At 43.0% G+C, this 16,547-nt stretch overlaps 1 protein-coding gene across 1 annotated transcript in view; it reads right to left on the bottom strand.

Annotated features, from left to right (window-relative positions):
• Positions 1-16,229, bottom strand: part of LOC311021471 (E3 ubiquitin-protein ligase SH3RF3-like) — a 79,570-nt gene extending 63,341 nt beyond the window's left edge. Inside the window, exon 1 of the mRNA XM_084022055.1 lies at positions 15,462-16,229. Within this exon, the coding sequence (XP_083878181.1) occupies positions 15,462-15,866 (405 nt within the window). The 5' untranslated portion in view covers positions 15,867-16,229. The remainder of the gene's footprint in view (positions 1-15,461) is intronic.
• Positions 16,230-16,547: the final 318 nt, after the last annotated feature.

Raw genomic sequence — 16,547 nt, 5'->3', positions numbered from 1 at the left:
CTAAAGCCACGGGTTTATTTTTTTTTAAAGTCGTGTTAGAGTATGGTAATGCGAAACAGAATGTGAATTGACTCCTTTGAGAAGTCATTTTGATAAGAGGCTATGACATCTGAGGGGTAGTGTGGTGATGCTGGAGTACGTTTGCTATCATCTTTGCTGCAGGTGTGCAGGGGGAGAATAAACAGGGAGGCATTATCACACGTTCTCAGTGTGTGTGTTGGCGTGAGGTAATCGTGGAAACAACCACATCGGCTTTTCTCCTTCCCTGTAAAAGCAGTGGCAGTGTTCTCCCACCACGACGCACTGACAGTTTGGTAATGGAGAGTGCAGCTTCTCCTGAAAGGAAACTTATCCGAGAAGTGCACTGTTGCAAGGTGAAATATAGAGTAGTGCAAATATGCTGCCAAGGATAACGGATTTCTCTTTTTGTTCACAGTTCTAGATTTACTGTAAGTCCATGAGTAATGATCGTTTTATTTGGAGTCTATACAATAACCACATCTGCAACAGCCCTGTGGTACAGTAAATCAAATCAACATAAAAGCTTATGTGCTCACATGGTGATTTATATATGTGCATTATTGTGTCAGTATTGCAGAAATAGGAACAAAACAACATTCTCTTTATATTCATGGTTGTGTAAACTTTTAATAATAAGTTGCTCCTAAAATGATAATGGATTTTGATTAAAGAATTATTGTTTGCATGTCTACAGGTATATCTCTATTGCATTGATTCCCAGGTGGCTTAATGTTCAAATGTTTTTCAGTAACAGTCCACTGTGTATCAACTGTAGCACACATTTTTTTTGTATTGGATTTTTCCATCCATCCATCCATTTTCTACCGCTTATCCTGTATTTAGGGTCGCGGGGGGGCTGGAGCCAATCCCAGCTGTCATTGGGCGAAGGCAGGGTACACTCTGGACAGGACGCCAGTCTATCACAGGGCCGACATGTAGAGACAGACAACCATTCACGCTCACATTCACACCTACGGGCAATTTAGAGTCACCAATGAACCTATCCCCATCTTGCATGTCTTTGGACTGTGGGAGGAAGCCGGAGAACCCGGAGAGAACCCACGCTTACACGGGGAGAACATGCAAACTCCACACAGAAGGAATCCGGGCCGACCCGGGAATCGAACCCAGGACCCTCTTGCTGTGAGGCGAGAGTGCTAACCACTACACCACCGTGCAGCCTGTATTGGATTTTTATTTTGTAATATTCTTTCAGCTGTTAAAAAACTCTTTCAATTTAGGTTTTCTCACTATTATGGCACTGTAATGCATGGATTCTTTATTTACTCTAAGGGATTTGTTAATATCTGTAATTATGATCATTTTAAATAGAGTGTCACTACCAAGAAGCACAATGGAACTGAACAGAGCTGGGATACTGGAAAGACTGGGGCAAAAAGAGAAAGAGGACGGAAGGCGGAGTGTGTTGATGAAGAGAGAAATGGGGTTAATGTATGAAAGAATGTGTTTTCAGAGAGGAAAAGGGAAAGCCATGGCTGCAGGGTCTGACACTGTCCCAGTTTTACTACTGTGCCAGTATCTCCTGTGGCTCTCCAACACATTTCCACCCAGTTGATTAATGCTGCCATCGCAACCATCGCCAACCTCTTTGAAGACTGGAAAAAAAAAAAGGACTATGATGATCCACATAAAATTTCTGTTCAACGCTGCACTCCATTTTAGCCTACTTTTAGTCTTGATTGCCTGAGACAAACAGTTCTGGGACACGATGACATGTTGGTGGAACTAGACCATGACTGATTCTCATGTTGGTCTGTGACAAATTCAGTTTATGTTTGGAAAAAAATGCTATTCTGAAGGCACTACGTTTTGTGGCAGTCATGTCTTTATAGGTGACAGTTTTACAGTGTCGAATATATCACTTTTTTTAGTTTCTTAGTTGCCTAACTTTCTATTTATCATTTCTTATGAGCAGAAATGTTTTCCTCAGACACCTAAAGAATTGAAAGTTGGATTTGTTCTGTCTGGAAGGGAGAGTTGTTCTCGTTTGCAGCGCTGCGTGTGTCATAATGATACGGCAATTAAACAAATCTTTAACAGATGTCAATATTGACACTAACTTGATTGGGAACCAGTCCAACCCAGCACACAATAGTGTGGCCCTTTCTAAAAGAAAGCTGTGTCAAATACAATTGCAAATACTTCCTATGCATTGCAAGTTGTTTTATCAAAAAGATAAAGATTTAGTACATTCATTAGGAAAGCATACAACCCAATATCCCTTCTTCCACTGTGGCTCTGAGGCTTATTATTCCAGGTGTATGAAAATGCTGAATGCAAGATGAAAAACATACGTCCAACCAAGTCAGATATACACACCATATTAGATCCTATATCTAGCTGTTTTCTCTGCCTGTATAGTGATTTCACTATGACTCCTCTTATCAGACACACATAGCCTCTGCTTCGACACAGTTTCATATGAGGGAAAGACACCAATAACTTCCATTCTAATAACATCATGGGAATAACCTGTGTTCTACTTGCATTAGCAACAAAGCTCTCCTGATTTCTCTAAAAGCTACATTAAAGGACGATGCAGCAGTAGATATTTAGCAAATGACCTTTCAAACCCCGTCGCACAACCTTAAAAAACAGATAATGCTCAAGTTTCAACTAAAGACTGATAGTGGGCGTACTATGAGGTTTTCCCGATAGCAGCGATATGCAGCTTGTGCCAGACAACAGCATGACGACCAATGGTGTTTTCATAGAGCTAGCAGGACTGGGCAAAGAAAGCTAGAGATGAGATTGGACCTCGGCCAGCTTTCTAAAGACTGATGGAGAGAATGAATGGAGAGCTGAGCGGAGAAGTGGCTGCAGTCATCCCGTAGAAGTCTCTCTCCAAGAGGACAAGCATCAGTCAAAGACATGGATGGGAATAATGGAAGGGAGAGAGTAGAGAAAGGGGACACATGAAAGAGGGATGACAGTGATGGACAGTGGCAGAGCGAGTGACCGATGGCTTCTGAGAGAATACTCACTTTTTTGTGCCAGTTAAATAAGATGATACATTATCGACACACCATCTTCTATTGTTAGGTGTTTGATTAATTAGGTGTATGCATTATAGATTTCGTGATTTGCCAAGCTTTAAAATAATAAGCTAGTTTGCATGTTCGGTTAAAGGAGCACTCCACTAGATACTGAACATTTCAAGTTCAGTTTACCAGTCAGCCTGTGAGAATTGTTGAGTAATGTCTTCTGTGGCTTGGGAGGAACTTTCAGCAGGAACACCCGGATTTCCCCTCTGGGGATCAATAAAGACTATCTGATCTTTTTAAATCTGAAAAACTGATGATGAAGATGTTTGCCCATATTCATTTGAGCCAAAGTATATAGATAAAGGCAAATTACAAATTCAAAAGTGGATGGGGAGAGAGAGAGAGAGAGAGAGAGAGACAGACAGACAACAGGCAGAGGACGGTGAACCAGCTGCTGCAAGGCCCCAAAGCTCAGGAGACTGGTGGGCGCTGTGGCACTGTGCCCACAGAGGAACAAATGCTCTAAAGAGCGGGCCCCTGTATATTTCATCTTGAGAGTTCTCCTTGAACATACCAAACAGACTGGTTCAAGTGATGGGTAAGGAAAAATATTTTATTTCTCTGTACGGTCCTTTCCATAACAATGTTGGATACCCACAATAATAGTCTGAGCCTGTCACTGGCAAAAACAAGCACTTTCAGTAAAAACAAAATGCTGCACAGTTGTCCTTGCAGCTCATTTTGCGGTTGCCACTTACAGCGTTATTCCTCAATCCCTCAATACCGGACTGATAAATTGTTAAAAAAAAACATGAGAAATTAAGGGGTTGAAAATACTGAAGTAACACTTTAACACTAGAAACACCAGCGGTCGCTGTATACATAATACCGCTAACAGGTAAAATGTACCCACTATTAGCATGTATTGATTTTCAAGGTACGGGGTTCATTTATTTAGCATTCTGAAATGTTATAGTTGTTGTCCCTTTATGCTACTCACAATAGTTAACTCAGTGCTGAGCAAGTCTGATACATGCATACATCTCTATTTCAAGTCCATAAGGATGAGTTATCATTCAGCTCTATTACACATAGTAGACAAAAGGCATTGCCATAGCAACACACTGTTCATCAAAACATGCAAAATTGAAAGCATGAACGTGACTGCATTCCCTATACATTTGGGATAAAGTTAGCCAAACAATGGCCATTGTTTTCCAAATCTGGCTTCATCTTGACAATTTTTAACAATAAGTGGTACTGCATATGTGAATATAGATTGAAACAAATGTACATATAAATGAAAAATTAAATTGCTCATCCTTCCATTTTTTAAATATTGATTTTTATTATATCTTTCATGTGGTGCTTTTCTTGTTTGGGGGAGTTACTGTTTCAACATGCAGTAAATATGAGCATTCTTATTCATAGTGCTGCTTTCTTCCCTACTTACACAGATGTCCAGGTGTATCATTGGTCACTATTTCTGCAATATTGTGAATTACAATATTAGTTGCCTTGTTGTCAGGCTGTGAGACAATTGAAGAAATCGTGAAAAGTAGAATGATAGATGGTGGAAAGGAGAAGAGTGTGTGGGATTGTTTCCAGTTGGGAATTACAGCAGAATAATAACTGTGACATCTCTATCTGTCTCCCTGGAAAGACACACACACACGCACACACGCACACTTTCACATAACACCAAACAACAGAGTGGCCGGTATACAGTACATGAATGAACTGATATTTTCTATGCTTTTAATCAGGGCTGCTCAAAGCTGACCATGACTCAAAAATGTCCCCCTTTAAATCAACACTATCAGATTAAATCAGCTGAAAGAGTTCAGTCCTATGTTGTGAGTCCATATTGGACCATACTGCAGCAAAGACAAGTCGAGGTCCAGGTTGATGAAAACTGACTCACCAGCAGCGTGATACATGTTTATATAACTGCTTCCATTTGCCACCACTGGCAGTAGTTGTGTATTGTACTTGTACATGTTACGTCTACACATGGCGTCGTCCGCGATAACATTTTATTAGCAGGTGGATGTAATAAGCACCCTCACTGACAGTAAACAAAACACATGTTCTCCTCACACTGGGCTCCTTTACAGAGTTTCCCATTGAGAAGCTCACATACTCTCGCATACGCACTTACAGGCTCCCTGAGGATGGAGGTGGCAAGCTGTGTCTGAACACGAAAGGCACTGAAATTGTTAGTATATTGTTGGACTGCATAGAAAAAAAAACAGCACAAACTAGTTGCTCACACAGCATGAGGGATTTATCAAGAGAAACATTCCCACGGTCCAGCCAAATGTAAGGTGTTTGGCTTCCTCTTCTGTGTTACACTGTGTATTACTTCTGATATGATTCTCATGGTTCAAATGTTCACAATTACAGTTTAAAGGCAATGCAGCAATATGAATTACCACATTAGGAGTGATATTTAAGTGCAATAACTGTAAACGAACAAGGCCATCTCCGAGGACGCCAGCAGACTCTACCAGCCTTTATAGCACATTTTGTACCAGTGACTGATTTTTACATTTTAATTGTAATTTGCATTATCCAGCAAGCAGGATGTCAGAAAACCTTCACTCTTACAGGCGTAAACACAAATATTTGGCATTAAAATCAATCCCCTACTGTACCTCTTTTTTTTTTTTCTCATAAAGAAAGTAGATTTATGCAATAGTGATGTACATTTGAGCTCCAGACTGGTCTGTGTGTGTTGCCATGGCAACGCGTCTCTGTTGATATGTCTCATCGTCCCCTCTCTCACTTTCCATCTTTCTATTTCTCGCTCCCTCTCTCTCTCTCTCTGTTTCTTAAAGTGACACTGAATAGCAAGAATAAAAAGGTTATGGGTCAGGGATTTAGTGGCTGTGTCGTATCAAGTACCTGTGAAAATGTCAGGCGGTTTAGTCGCGGCCTCTGTCTGAGTAGATGAGTTTGATTGCCAGTGTTTCCATTGTTCCCAGTCTAAACAGAACACGGCCGGACGGAGGGTGGTATTTGACCTCGCTTTGCTCTGCTTACATAATTCCTGTCCTGAGGGAGAAAATTGCCAGATCCTTCTTGTACACACACATACACACACCAGACCCCGAGACAAAAAAATCCACTACACCACTGCCATAGGCTTTTTCTTCGAACATTCCCTGAACACTCCCTTTCCTTCAAACATACTACCATGACCCACCCCTTACCCACCCACACACACACACACACACAAAAACAACACATAGCACATTCATATCGAAGTACACAAACACCACCAAACACCATGCATGCATATGCCAATTCAAATATGCACACATAGCATTTATACATCAACAACATACACACACACACACACACACACACACACACACACACACACACACTCACACACACAGCCAGGAGTGGATGTTTGGACACAGACGTCAGAGTGGAAAGCTGATCACAGTTGTACTGCAGCCATGGACACCGTGGATCAGAGTGTGTCCCGAAATAACCTGAAATGTTCTTATCTGACCCCCAAAAAGTCATATGCATAGACACACATTTCAGAAAAATATTGCATTCGTCCTCAGCGGATAAAGAAACAAACATAACTACAAAGCCACAACAATATTCCTGTAGAGACAATTCCTTATGAGTCAGACAGTGAGTTTATTGCAATAGTATTCCAGTGATGGCCATGTTCTCGCTCCTATACAGCTGTTTTATATGCTTGGTGTGTTTGTCCAAGAATTTCAAACTGCTGAAAAGTCTAGTTAACATTAAACACATTTCAGAGAGCAGAAACAAAATGCTTTAGGAGGAACTAAAGTACCTCAGAAAGTTCATTCAGTCCTATGGGCAATGTAAAAGAGGGGGGAAGAATGATTTCACAAAGTCCCATAAACACCGTCGGTGATGAATTGAAGTTGAGAGCTGTGAGAAAGAACCGCAGGTCGTTGAAGAGGAAGACCTCGATCGCTGCCATGTTTCCAAATTCTCTTCAGATGTGTGTGTATCTGTGACAGTGCGTGTGTGTGTGTGTGTGTGTGTGTGTACATTGATCTCTCTTCTCCACACAAGCCAAGACTTTGTTTCCTGCCAAGTCTAAAGTGGGTGGTGGGTGCATTTCAACATATCTCCATGACGGAGAAAGATGAGGAGGAGTAGGTGGAGGTGGAGGATTGAGGAGGCATTTGTGCTACAGGACAGGAAGGAACTGCAACGTATTACAGGCATACACACACACACACACACACACACACACACACACAAACCTGCACGGCCTGACACCTGGAGAAACCACAGTGTGTTTCCACACGGATCTCTTCCCCCAAGAGAACCGTTCCACTTCTTCAAGCACATCACCAGTGGAACCTCATCTGTTTTTACAACAGCCACACACACATTACGCCGCATGCTGCCAGAGGAGTCAGCAAGACTCAGCACCAAAGTAAAACTACCCGGAGTCACAAACTATGACTCATGACACTGTTGCTACGTTGTGGAAGTCTGTTAAAAGCTGCTCGGGGCATTTTTTACACATTTGCACCCAGATGGCAGGGTCTGGAATGACAGCAGGGGGTACCTCTGGTTTGGTCTGAATGGTGCTGCTTTTATTAGCTAGAAAACATGCAATGTGATGCAAGTTCATAAGCTGTGACTTTCCCACCGGGAAGCGGCATGTGAACGCCCACCCACGACGGACAGGACTCTAGATGGTGCACTAATTATGAAGTTGTTGCTTTGCAAAACACGGTACGCATGGTTGCTTTCCCTGTTGTCTAAGAACCTGCTTACTTATATCATTCATTTTAGTTGGTAACACGAATGACCTACAATGTGAAGTTAATTCTATAGAGTGGTGCATGGTGAGCCAACCCTGGAGGATAGCATCGCCATGGTTCGGAATGAGGAGAAACAACTAGCGCTGTGGCAACACATTTATAAAAATGACATGTTTTGTTCAGCAAGATAGTCATCACAAATGAACAACACTTTTATGATTTTGGAAGCATGAATGCAATCGGCCTTGAGTGTTAAGGCTAACGTTACACAATACACTAACTGCACCACCCGTGAGCTCGTGTTTTCAACTGAATTAGGTAACAATAACCATCTATCTATCTGTGTTGTTCTCCAGTGTGACTCTGAGACGGCGCTTTTTGGAAATTATATAAAGCCAGGCATGTGTCCTATTATGACGTGATGATGTATGTACAAGAGTTAACTGTGCTTAGGCCCGGTTGGGCTTGGAGCAATGTGAGTGCAAGAAAGGGGGGGACAGGCAATCGTGCTTCGGCATGGTACGGATTAACTGTCCCTATGAGAGTGCACCCTAAATGACACTGCAGCTACTTAGCTGCATACTTTTCCACTTTTCAAAAGAGAATGGAACTGTTTTGGACACATTTATGGAAACAGCATCCAGGCGCAGGCTTCTTACTGGGCAGTTCCCACAACAGTGTCTGAAAGATATTTGCTTGGAGACATTAGGAGACAGGCTGCTTCAGTGGTGCACTAACTGACTGGAGAACGTCACAGTTCTCTCTATAGGGCCTAAGAATATTGATATAAACTGTTTTCAGCTTTTTTTTCATATAGGTCAAATAGCGCAGATTATGTACCAAGAGAGTCATTTTGAAGGAGGAAGACTTATTAGCACAATAGACTTATTGTGCTGTTTGTATTAGCCTGGCTGCTAACATTAGCAGGTATTCCCACTAGATGTTATGTAGCAGCGGCTAATGACCTCAGCCCCAAGCTGGTTAACTGTCTGAATGGGGGAAGTTATGTGATGTTTTGGATATCATTTAGTGACCATATTACCAATATCTTTTGGAAAATATAATATAATCTGGACCAGTCAAAACAATCCGCACAGATATTTCATCTGAGATTTAACTTTTAACCTTTAAATATGCCACCATTCCTCTGTCTGAAACATATTGACTTGACCAATGACCAGTGACATCTCACCCTCATCTCCATAGTAACAATACGACCAGGAGTGAGGGGGTTAACCCTTAACCTAATGTGTGTGTGTGTGTGTGTGTGTGTGTGTGTGTGTGTGTGTGTGTGTGTCTGTGTGTGTGTGTGTGTGTGTGTGTGTGTGTGTGTGTGTGTGTGTGTGTGTGTGTGTGTGTACCCACATATTTGTGCAACTGGGGGATGGGATTGATGGGATTCACACCCGTGGGAATGGCAGTCAAGCTCCAAAGCTTGTTTAGGCTTTAACACCCATTACACATCAACCACCCCCAAAACTAAACAACACACACACACACACACACACACACACACACACACACACACACACACACACACTCTCTCTCTCTATCTCATCACACCATCACCCAAGCTATAAGCTGCCCTCGACTGTCATCCTGCCTCCATCCATCAATACATCATCTGACCTCCTTCCATCTCCATGTGTGTATGAGTAAGACGATGGCAGGATGAGTCTAATGCAAGATGACATCACCCGGATTCATGGACGCAAGTAGTTAGAGCAACACTCATATGTGAAGAAAGCACATATGATGGAATACATGTCCTTTTACCAAAGGGGAGGAGGCCCATTCATTTTGGTTTGGCAGTATCCTCATATTTTATTACCAATACATAGCCAGTCTATGGATTCTGATTGGAGATTATACTGTTATACTGTTACTGATTATTCCTTGCTAATATTCATCTATGTCTGTGACTGGCAACACAGGTCCAGTTTTACCACAAGTTGATATTACCAGGTCTTAAAATCAGGAAAAGAAAAGTAGTAGTAGTAGTAGTAGTAGTAGTAGTAGTAGTCATCATATTTGGCCCACTTGTTATAAAATAAATGCAATTTCAGAAGCTTTTTCAGGCAGATAAGAGCACATTTCTTGAGGAAACATTTTTGCATGAAAATGGTTTAAACTACAAAATGATGAATACTGGCTGTGGGCAGCTTCATTGCAAACTAGTCAACATCAGATTGTGCCTTTTGTCTACTACAGAAAAATATGGTAAAAACGGGTAAACAAAAACACGTGCATGGTAATAGATGGACGTACAGTTTGCATACAGAAACACAGGCGCACACACACAAACACACACACACACACACACACACAAACACACACACACACACACACACACACACACACACAGTACAAAACAGCATAATTCCCAAGAGATCCCGGGAGGTGCAAAGCATAGTCGTCTAGTTTTAACTACTCCTTAAATGGCAGCACATGCATGTGTGTTTGTGTGTGGAGCGAAGCTTTATTATGCGGTAACGATAAAATTAATTAAGTTCTCTTCACACAAACATCAGAGATAAAGCTAGAAGAAGATGAGAGAGATGGAGTAAAGAGCGACGGGGGCAAAAGACGTGTTTGTGCATTTGCGTGTTCATTTAACAATCTGACTTGAAAAAGGTTGCGACTGTAGAGAGATTTTTTTTAACACACACACACACACACACACACACACACACATGAGAGAGAGTGATAAATGTGTCCAGAGAGATACTCTCAGGCTTGAGAAGATGAATGTGTGTGTGCGTGTGTGTGTGCGCGCATGTGTGTGCATGTGCATGTACAGTGTCAGGCCTTCGTTCAGTATTTATGAAGTGAGGGGGTAATATGGAGGTAATGACTGAGAGCTTGTTGTTTACTGCCACAGATCGGCGGTTCATAACACTAATGAATGTGAATGAATGTGCATGCACGTCTGTGTTCGTTTGTGTGTGAGAAGAAACAGAGAAAAATGAGGCTTTCTCACACTGTATTGATGTAAAAATAATACAGTGCTTTTGTATTTCTAAGTTGGATTTACATTAAAGTGAGTTTTAGGCGTTGTGTACTTGTGTGTGTACCTTTGTGTGTGTCCTTGGTACAATACAAAAGACTCAGGTTCAAAGGATCATTACAGGGATTGGTAACAGACTATTTCCTTTTTGGAAACAACACACACACACACACACACACACACACACACACACACACACACACACACACACGTGGGAATGACAGGGCAAAGCCACATGTCACTCCAAAGATGAAAGCAGAAGGTGTCGTTGCTTTCTGTATGTTGCTTTGGTAAGCCTGGGCGTCGTCACAGACACCCATGGTAAATACAGGTAAGGGAGAAGATCAAGGGTTGTGATCATCATGACACGCTGCTTTGACGGGAACTGGACCAAAATCGCAATAGGTCTCTCGCATGAATATGTCGCACTTTGCTTGATGACATATTTGATTATTGCTCAGTATTACAACACTTTCGTCAGAGCCCTTGAGTACTATTAAAATGGTCTGTATCGTGTCAAAGCATTGTGGAATTTATTAGATTCTTCTTCGTGTTAAAACATTATATCAGAATGTTTAATATTTTCAGCACAGAGCAACATAAATCCTTCCCCAGGCACTTGTCAAAACATGCAGTACCTTGACAGATGGATGAATAGAAAAATAGATCAGCTATGAACACCAAGCAGGAACCTGGGTTAGTCACTAAGCCATAAGCCCCTCCCACCTAACAAGTGTCATCACTAGGTATGGATTTAATAACCCTTAGGAAGCCTCAGCTATGTGCACTGTTGAATATCTTCTGCACTTCTCAACGACTATCAAATCAAAAAGAAGCAATGCAAAAGGCTCATGCTCTACAAAATGTGGGTAATTAGACAATATTGATGTAACCTGTTTCCATGAATGTAAAATGAATTGCTCCGTATTCGCTCCATTTGTCCAAAATTAGGATTTGGCAAGTAATCTGCAGGATTAGATATGGCACAAAGACGGAGCTGCAATTAAAATATATGATTTATCATGATTGAGCATATAGAAAGCAGTTACAGATTACATACATACTTCCACCAAGGCTGACGTGATGACACATTTATGGGACATCCATTCAACTAAAAAACCAACAAACAGGACTGTAAAAAATGAAATTCTTGGCAACCGTGAGCACAGTCACCATAGCTACAGGAGTTATGCAGCAGAATTTGTTGTGACGATGATGTGAAACCTGGATAATGATCACATCATTTAGCAGTGAAATGCCAGGGAAATGTCGTATTCCCTCTACTGTACCGTGACAAATGACTAGCATTCAAGTAAAGTTTTTGCAATCAACTTTCTGTATTTTGCTTCATTTTCTTCCTCACACACCATGAATCCGAACGTGGAGTGGATGAAAACCAGAATGGATCGGCAGCATTGCAATCAGAATCATTATTGATTGTATTTTAATAAAAATGTGCCATGAAGGTGCATCATTAGACTGATGGACTGAACTAAGACTGGTTCTTGAAGAAAATCTGAAAAAAAAAGACAATATTTCTCACAGGTCTCCAGTCCCATCATTCAGTTTACATGACACTGCTACACTGCTGTCTGTAGTAATGGGAGGAACAAGTGGCAAGTCATCACTGCAACAGCTGAGGTACAACCCTGCAGCCGAGGGACAAGGTAAAGGGTTGCCAACGACAGCAGCTGCTAACAGGCTCAACATTTATCATTTGGGCTAAAAGAGCAAAAATCAAGATGAAAAATCTCAGTTCACATAGTGCTTGGGACAAAAAAAAAAAAGAACATCAGCCCTGATAAACTCTCAATGGTCAAAGCAGGAAGTCGGCAGCAGAGGCTCAAAGAGCAAAGGAAAAGCTGACTCAGCATGGCTGGCTCTTCTTCTATTTCCATAGCAACACATTCATTCTCATCTAAAACCCTTATTACCTGACTTAAGTGTTCTGTTTGACCTGTGTGACTCCTTTAATAACTGTGTGCGTGTGGCGGTACTGCATTAGTGTGTCACTCAAACTCAGATTTAACTCCCTTTTACAAGACCCCTGCTCTTTGGGTGCAGGGGGATGCACTTCCAAATGCGCACACACACACACACACACTCACACACCCCACTCTTAGGGGAGATTAATTCACATTTTCATCACCAAGCCTTGGTCCCAGGGAGCCTCAAGGAGACTTGGGCAAAGTGACTGCAGGGAACTGCAGAGGGTAATGGGTTATAGATATGTGAGAGTGTGTGTGTGTGTGTGTGTGTGTGTGTGTGTGTGTGTGTGTGTGTGTGTGTGTGTGTGTGTGTGTGTGTGTGTGTGTGTGTGTGCGTGTGTGTGTGTTCACACTGGCAATAAAGGCTAGGTCCACAGTGAAGTGCTCTCCCAACGGGCTCCTAAAACAAACACAGACTGGCCATCACTAAAAACATAAGTGTGCACTCTATATATTTGTGTGTGTGTGTGTGTGTGTGTATGTGTGTGTGTGTGTGTGTGTGTGTGTGTGTGTGTGTGTGTGTGTGTGTGTGTGTGTGTGTGTGTGTGTGTGCATGTGCTCACGTATGTGGACTCCCTCCCTCTAAGTTTAACACTCTTTCAGACACTTTTTCACTTCAAAATGAAAATGTTCATCATATATAAAAAATAATGTAAATATCAAACATTTTCTGGTTCTATCTTTTCCAGTGTGAGGACTGGCCGAAAACCTGTCAAATTAAGACGTCCCCACAGGAAGTTATGAAAAAAGTATTTGCTTAAAAAAAAAAAAAAGCATCCTATATTGCAGCATGTCTCTTTTGTATGTTTGCTCTTTTTTTCTTCATGTACTAGGCATCAAAATGGCCCTGCAGGGACTGGTAAAGTTTATTGAGTGAATTGAAATGGAGTGTTTAGTGTTAGTGGAAATGTCAACTGGGGGTTTGGATTCCTGTTCATCTCCATGAATGAGTGACTGCTCACTGCCGCCGCACTTCATCACAGCAAAGCGGTCCGCTGCCTTAATCAATGGCTGCCTTGCCAGTTAAGTCGTGTTGTACTGAGTAGGGGGGTGTGAAAGCTGATGGCAACACCTTTGTTAGCATGATTGTTCGGTGTGTCCTTCTTATTGGGAACATCACTTAAGTCGGAGAAAAGGCAGCAATGGGCAAACATTACACACCTGCCCACAACTACACTCAATCCCACTGTGATTATGAGTAGGCAGCACAAAACACAAGCTCGCCATAAACAAATACGGTGTATCCGTCTTGACAAGTTACAACATGATGTATTGGATCTGAAAATCTTGTCTTTCTTGCAAGAAAAACAAGAAAAGCTGGCGGTAAGCTGAGTTCATGACTGTTGTTTCTTTTGTGTTTTTATTTCACATGAATCCTGTGCTCCTTTATTATACATTGAGACCTCAAATGTGAGGAGCTGCTTGCATTTTCAATAGAATGATATCTTCAAGGACCAAATGCACCTGCTACGAGGCGTGCATACAGTGCATAACACTTAATTTTACTGTTAAAAATCCATTAATACACTGAAAACAAGTTAAAAGATATCAAATAATGAATTACAAAATAAAAGTTCTCAATTGCAGCCCTAGGTTTTGCACCTCATAACACTGAAGCTGTTAGGAAATAAAACCGAAATAAAACTGGAAACAAAACTAGGTGTTCCACCTCACCTCACTACAACTGCCTTTTCGCTTTCAACAATGTGTGTATAAGATCCAACAGTCTGTGCAGCGCAGTGCTGATGCCATCACAATTTCTGTCTAATTGCACAATGCGGCCACATTTTTCAACACGTCTCACATCACAGCCACGAGCCAATGCACAGGATGCACTGAATAGCAAGAAAACAACCTGTCCATTCCTCTCCCTTATGAAACTGCTGCAGCCTGTGGGCAACTGGGCTTCACCAGGACTACGGCAAGAACAGTGTCAGAGAGGTGACCCGCTCTGTCCGCCTCTCTTGCACACTCAGTTTAGTTTGATTGTACCTCAGCGGAAACACAGGGGAGACACCCTCATTATGATCCCAAAGTAGAGTCACATCAGGGAATTTCACAGGCACAACTAGTAACTCAACAAAACCAACCATAGGCATCAGTAAACATACAAGGCAATGGATATCTCTGTCTATGACACAGAAGTGCACTTCTGTTCTTCTTCTCTCTTTCTCTGTGTCCATGTCCCATCAGTTGGTCTCCGCTACCAAGTTTCTTCCTGGTCCTTAGTTATCAAACAGCCTAATGCTGCAATCAGCCTCACTGTGTGAATATGCAGAGCTTGATCTATACATTTGCATCTATTACAGCAGCTGGATAGCTCTGCAGGCATCATGCTGAACACACTGTTCCCGATCTCCAGCAACATCACAGATAAACAATGGGGGGGTATGAACGATTGTCCTCAAAATCTCAAAGTCTTCCACCAAATCCTGCTAGGGTCAGGCTACTGGGCAGCAGCGTATACAGTGGAAGCAACCTTAAAGTTGTTATTGTGTTTTGTGTACAGCCTAACGAATTGCTCCTGGCTATTCGCATAGGGTTTAAGACATGTGTTTTTGTAAATAAACAATGATTCATAGAAAACATTTAAACATTGTTTGGGTGTCTCGTGCTCCCTAGAGAACAGATACTGGCACATATGCACGGTGGGAAGGTAACCAACCTTAACAGGGGAGTTCCGGACGGCTACGGGCAGCTCTCTGATCGCACTGTCCGGGGGAGACGCGGATATCCCGGCTGCGTACCCCTGCAGCGAGCCCCCGGCCAGGGACTGTCTGCCTACTCCTCCTCCGCTCCCTCGCTGGGGCCGCTGCTTAATACCGTCCAGGAGGCGAACTAGGAGGATGTTAGCGGGCAGGTCGTCCACCCCACAGTCCACCAGGATGCGGCACTCCGGGCAGCGGAGCTCGTTCCGGGAGCTGAGAATGTTTTCCAGGCAGCGGCGGCAGAAGGTGTGCTGGCACGGCAGCACCTTGGCCGTGGTGTCCAGGCGCTCCAGGCACACCGAGCACTCCAGCAGATCCAGCAGAGACGAGGACTCGTCCATGTCGGCGGAGAGGGCGAGCATTTGAGCTTCAGTGTCCGTGGGGACGCCGCGGCGACTGCTTGTTGTACCGTAGAAATGAAGCGGCGGCACAGAACATTCTGGGAGGCGAGCCGGCGGGAAGCAGCCAACGGTCGCCCCGCGACAAGGGTCCCGCGCGCTGAGCAGTTGCCCCGTGTTGTGCGAGTGTTGTCCGCTGTTCCCGTAGTGCTGCTGCTGCCTCGCTCTATCTCCCTCAACGTGTTTCTGTTTCCGTTCTCTCCGTGCGTCTCCCCCTCTCTCCAGCAGCTGTGCAGAAAGCGGTGAGGTCACGCTCCCATCATCATCATCATCATCATCCGCGCGCAGATCAGAACTGCGGCGCGCGCTCACGCACCAGAGAGCGATTGATACAGACTGTGAGGAAGAGAGAGAGGGGGGGAGCTAGAGACAGGCAGGTCCACGGTCCTCTGTTGTTCTTTCCCCCCTCACACCTTCACACCGACTGCGTGAAAAGAAAACACACAGTTCTAAAAAAAAAACTGAGAGGTTGTTGAAAGGTTTTCTGTCACCTCGACTGCTCACAAAGACTGAAAGATGTCAGGCCTTCATGAGCACACTAGTCGTAAACTAAACAGTAGATTCGCGCGCCAAATCACAACATCATCAGCTATGTCGAACAGTGTGTCGATGACGCCGTTTGTAGAGAAGTTTGAGCAAAACGGA

Source organism: Eutrigla gurnardus (genome assembly GCF_963514095.1).
Source record: "Eutrigla gurnardus genome assembly, chromosome: 12".
NCBI lineage: Eukaryota > Metazoa > Chordata > Actinopteri > Perciformes > Triglidae > Eutrigla > Eutrigla gurnardus.
Note: the sequence above shows the minus strand (reverse complement) of the source record. Positions and strands in the feature narration are given on the sequence as shown.